General features: G+C 40.9%; 1 protein-coding gene across 1 annotated transcript; it reads right to left on the bottom strand.

Moving 5' to 3' along the window:
* Positions 1 to 959: 959 nt before the first annotated feature.
* LOC134393919 (olfactory receptor 13H1-like) lies at positions 960 to 3911 on the bottom strand. The gene is made up of 2 exons (XM_063118947.1): positions 3181 to 3911; positions 960 to 999 (listed from the first exon to the last, which is right to left on the bottom strand). Exons 1-2 carry the CDS (start codon positions 3909 to 3911, stop codon positions 960 to 962), a joined length of 771 nt encoding a protein of 256 aa, XP_062975017.1.
* Positions 3912 to 5238: the final 1327 nt, after the last annotated feature.

The following is a 5238-nucleotide window of genomic DNA, read 5'->3' as shown; positions in this document are numbered from 1 at the left end:
GCATGTGCACACACACACACACACACACACACACACCCCTAAAAATATGGGCAAATGAATTATGCTGTCAGCCTAAGGAAGAAATCTTTGGAAACTGTACAATGGTCTGGATGTTAATCAAAGTGGAAGTAGACAAGTGTTTGGCCGGGCTATGAGGGGCGGGATTTATTTACTTATTTATTTATTGCATTTATAAACCACTGAATATAATGAAATCTCTTAGCATTTCATAATTTTAAAAATACAACACTAAAAACACAACATTAAAAAAATTGCAATTACAGTGAAATCAGTTTAAAAAGCAGCAAGAGATGCCCACATGCCCCTTGCTTCTTCTGGTCCTCTCACAGGGGCACCACATCTTTATTTAATTTATATCCTGCCCAAAAGCTGTGTTCCACATTCTGTTCTCAATTTCCTTTCCAGATTTTGAAATGCAATCTGATGGTCTCCAACATGGCACCGCAGGAGTGCAGAGATAGGACCAAGAGGGCTGTGCTGATAGTTTAAATCTGTGCTGTGTGAAGAAGTACTTCCTTTTATCAGACCAGAATGTGCATAGAGTTTATTTTTCTTCCACAATTATATTTAACATTAGCCCTTTACCTTCTCATTGACTGTTAATTTTATTGCCATGGCTTCCTATTCTAAAACAAAGAGTATGCTGTTAAATGCCATCCCTGTCTACTAACCTTAATTAGATTAAACCCAGAAGATATCATTCAGCCATTGTATAAAGCTAAGGATTTGAATAAATAGTACATATCCACAATCTATGAATTGGGCCAAAATTAAAATTTAAACAGAGCAACCAGGGGAGGGACAATCCTTGGTGGAAGAATTGTCGCTTTCTAAGCCCAGCCTTGGTGGAAAAAGAACACACTTTTGTTGGCACCAGTTTTCCGATTTGTTTATCCCACCATTGGTTATAGTGGTAGTAAAAAACACACAACACCTGCTCAGGAGTTGGTGTAGTTTTCCCCCTGTTCTGCAGCATGTCTATGGAAAAAGAGGGGTTTTGATTAGAGAACAGGGAGAAAACTACACCCCCAATCTGTCCCTGACATGCCCTTCTAACAGGGCGAAAGATACCCCAAATTACACCCTTGTTCTGTCCCTGGCATACAACTGCAACATTCCCTTTTTGTCTTCACCACCAGAAGAGCACTAGTAGCAAAGTAGCAACAGAAGTAGAAAAATCCAGGGCAATCCAGGATGGACCACCCTCTACCACAATGGAAGGAGAAGTCTGCAATATTCTATGACCACTGGGATGCCATCCCAGGAACCGTAGGATTGCACTCCAAGCCTTTAAATGAAAATGGCCGTTCAATACTGTCAAATGCCTATTCAGCACCTAAAAAAAACAGTAAAATGTCCCCATTATGGCTGAATGCATACCTTAGAAATTGTAAAAAAATAATGCATGCTATCTTTCATCCTCTTTGTCCAAAAAATGGATTTCATCTTGATTAAAACATTTATATACAGTTCTATTTAAGTGTTCTGCTGGAATTCTATTGAAAATTTAGTAATCAGTACTCAAGTGAAAGGTAGTTCTTTATTAGGAAACTAAATCTGGATACTTGTCATCTTTGGTAATTGTGATGAGGCTAGATGAGGGCTTATCCCAGGGATTGCCCTGGGATCATCCCTGTGTGTCCAGATGATGCACAGTACTGATCCCTGATCCCAGGGATAGGGAGGGGTGATCCCTCCATTTCTCCGGGATTTTGCCCTACCCTTCTAGCCCATTTTTTCTGATCCCGAGGCTGTGGAATGTGTGGCCAGGCATCGCGGTTTGTCCCAGCTCCTTCACAAGGAGCCGGGAGCTGAGCACAGGGCACAGAGCTCCTGCTCTGTGCCCATTGGGGGTGGGGTGGGGGAGCGGGGAAATTATTTTTTTTTAAAAAAACTAACTGTTTTGCAGAGGACCGCTCGTGCACTCCTTCTCCTTTAAATGCTAAAACAAATTGGCGGCCGAGTTGTCACGTGCTGCGTGTAAACGAGGGCAATAATCTCACGATCATAAAATCACGAGATCGTCGCCCTTTCACCCCCTCATTTAGCTAAGGCCTATGACTGCATTTGTTCCATGTTTCCTGTGGATTATTATTAATGAAACTGCACCAGGGATTTTCTGTCACCCAAGATATTATGATCGCCCTGCTTATGATTTGACTATATTCCTATCATATTGTATAGCAGGGGTGGGCAACTTGTGGCCCTCCTGATAGGTTAGGCTACAACTCCCATCAATCCTAATGAGTCTAGCTAATGGTGAGGGCTTTTGGGATTTGAGGAACAAACCATCTTGAGGGCCATAAGACAAATATTCAGCTAGTGATAATTGATGTTCCACTGTTAATTGAGGAATATTAATATTTAATTCACAATTGTTATGGACATATCAGATTTATACATTTTACATTAGTGCATTAAGAACTCTCTTTGGGAGTTTTAGGTATGTTGCTATTTTGCTTATGGATGGGCCTTACTTCTTTTATAGTTGGTTGGTTGGTTTTTTAATAGCTAATGCCAATAATTCCCTCATTTATTTTCCCATTAAAAGAATTTTTATTACAAAATCCAGGAGTCGAGAAAGAAAATGTTGCAGGAATGCCTGTGGCAATAATCTGGGATAAATGCAAAGTCATTATCTGGAGCCAGAGGGTAGCTTTGGGTACCCATGATAAGACTTGTCATTTCTCTTCTGTGATGAGCCTCCTGTGCTGATAACCACAATGGTATTTTCTGACAGAGCCTGGGTTTATATTTATTCCATATTCTCAAAAAGGCAAAAAAAAATAATCCAAAAAATCAAGGGTTGAAGGGATTTGCTTTAAACTTGGCATGGCTAAAACCCTGCTTAAGAGCTACCAGAGTGTCAAGATTCATCTTTTTATCTTTAAAAATGACATTTTTGTTAATTCCCATTGACGCTAATAGTGCGGTTCTCCAAAAATGGAGCAGTTTTCCCATGAGTAATCTGGCTGTGTGGGCAGAAAGAGCCACCCTGAAAATCAGGGTGGGGAACCACCTCACTGGAGCGCTGCTGCAAATTTCAGGGAGGAGCAGACCCACTCTGCACACCCCTATTAGTCTTGTAGGAAATTGCTACCAATAAGCAAATGTGTGGGGTACATGTTTATTTATGTTGATATCTTTTCCCCAACCAACTTCCAAAATGCTCCCTTCACATCCTTGTTTCTCAAGCTGTAAATCAGAGGATTGAGCATGGGAGTCAGAGCCCCATACATTAAAGATATAACTTTGTCCTTTTCAGAAACAAATTTCCCTTGTGGCCTCAAATACATGATCATGATTGTGCCATAAAAGATAGTCACCACAGCAAGGTGAGAGCTGCATGTGGACAAGGCTTTCCTGCGGCCCTGTGTTGAGCGGATGCGCAGTACAGCCAGGCCTATGCGCCCATACGTCACAACTATGAAGCCAAAGGGTGGTATTAGAATAAAGACGCCGGAAATGTGCATGAAGAGCTCACTAGTATGTGTGTCGGAGCAAGCCAGTTTGAGGAAAGACTGCAGCTCACATCCAAAATGGTTGATGATGTGCCGGCCACAGAAGTCAGTAGGCTGCAGGAGCGCATTGATCAAGGTTGTCAGGAGGGAAAGGGTCAGAGATGCAGCCACTAAACCAATGCACAGCCTCCAGCTCATGATCTGCATGTAGTACAAAGGCTGGCATATAGCTGCCAAACGATCATATGCCATTATGGCCAGAACAATGCATTCTGTTACAACCAGTAATAGACCAATGTACATCTGGGACAAGCACCTGTGCAAAGAAATGGTGGGCCTGTAAATGAAGCAGTTGACCAAGATCTCAGGAAGTACGTTGTTGGTAAGGAGAAGGTCTATGGAGGAGAGGACACAGAGGAAGAAATACATGGGGGTATGAAGCTGTGGGTCAGCAATACTCAGTATGATGAGGAGACTATTGCCGAGAAAGCTAATGAGATACACCACCAAGAGGAACCAAAAGAACACAGCCTGAGCTCCGGGATATTCAGAAAATCCAATTAATATGAACTCTGTCACCATTGTTCCATTTGAAGTCGCCATAACCTTCCAGGCCTCGTCTCTCCTGCAAGGAGATAAGAATGAAGTATTTAGAGGTAGCACTGGAAGAGAAGTGAGATGTCTGACCTTCAATCATTCCACAATGAAATTACCAATAACTGAATCAATCCTGTTCGTTAAAAAAAAAATGCCCAAAATTGAATTAACCGTATTAGGTTAAAAATACTAAATTGAGTTACTACTTCCCTGTCTGGAAAAAAAGTTTTTCCCATGCCAAGATTCAGGAATAATATTATTAATAATAACTCTATTATTCAATTCAGTTAGCATAGTAGCAAGATATCTACCTACTGATGGTAAAATTCTACAGTCATTCCATCTAGCTCTGGCAAATTGTTCTGTTTTAGTATTTAAGCTCTTTGTTTGATCCACTACAGAAATTACAGTATTGAGTATTCCACTGTCCTTTTGTAATATCTTATGATTCAGATTTTACTTTAATATTAATGCGTAGCATTTTCTTGGGGGCTCTTTATTGGTATGAGTGTTTATAAGAACAGAATTATTATTATTCTGATAATTCTTTTGTTACTACTTTTTATGTTTTAGTAACAGCCAAAATACAGTTCTTTCATTGCTGTTTAACTAATTGAGAGGCTAGTATTTTTCCCGATATTACTTCCTCCTGAAAATATTTTTGCCTTTATAAGACTATTGATTTTCTCTCTCTATGGTTATCCATCAGATTAGATTCCCCCCACCCCTCAGAACTATATTATCTATGGCCATTTCTACACCTGCCTTTTTCCCGGGGATTGTCCCAGGATCATCCCGGTGCATCCAAATGACATACAGGGGATCCCAGGATCAGGCAGGGCTGACCCCTCCATTTGCCTGGGATAATCCTTAGGTGTAGAAAGGGCCTATGTGTGTGCCCAATGACTGATCTTTTTCATGTTTGTTTTCTATCTCCATAGACTTTTTAAGAAGGAAATAGTTTGTTCTTCGTTATTTCCTTTATTTAGAAAGTCATCCTATGATCCCTGGGTGAACATCTCAGGAACCTTAAGATGACTTGGATTACCCCTTCCAATGTCAAAGACAGTGCTCCAAGCTTGGAAGGGGGAGTTGGAGATCTAAACCCCTTCCCATGACCCCTTCCAGCCTGCATGGAGAGAATCACACTAGCTGCACT

Source organism: Elgaria multicarinata, chromosome 3 (assembly GCF_023053635.1).
Source record: "Elgaria multicarinata webbii isolate HBS135686 ecotype San Diego chromosome 3, rElgMul1.1.pri, whole genome shotgun sequence".
In the NCBI taxonomy this organism is placed as follows: domain Eukaryota; kingdom Metazoa; phylum Chordata; class Lepidosauria; order Squamata; family Anguidae; genus Elgaria; species Elgaria multicarinata.
The sequence above is the reverse complement of the archived record's forward strand: the minus strand, read 5'-3'. Positions and strand labels throughout refer to the sequence as shown.

Coding starts and splice junctions, on each gene's coding strand:
- LOC134393919 (XM_063118947.1), bottom strand. CDS start 3,911: ATGTATTTCTTCCTCTGTGTCCTCTCCTCCATAGACCTTCTCCTTACC. Junction 1,000..3,180: donor GTGAAGGGAGCATTTTGGAA/GTTGGTTGGGGA, acceptor CTTTTTCCATAG/ACATGCTGCAGAACAGGGGG.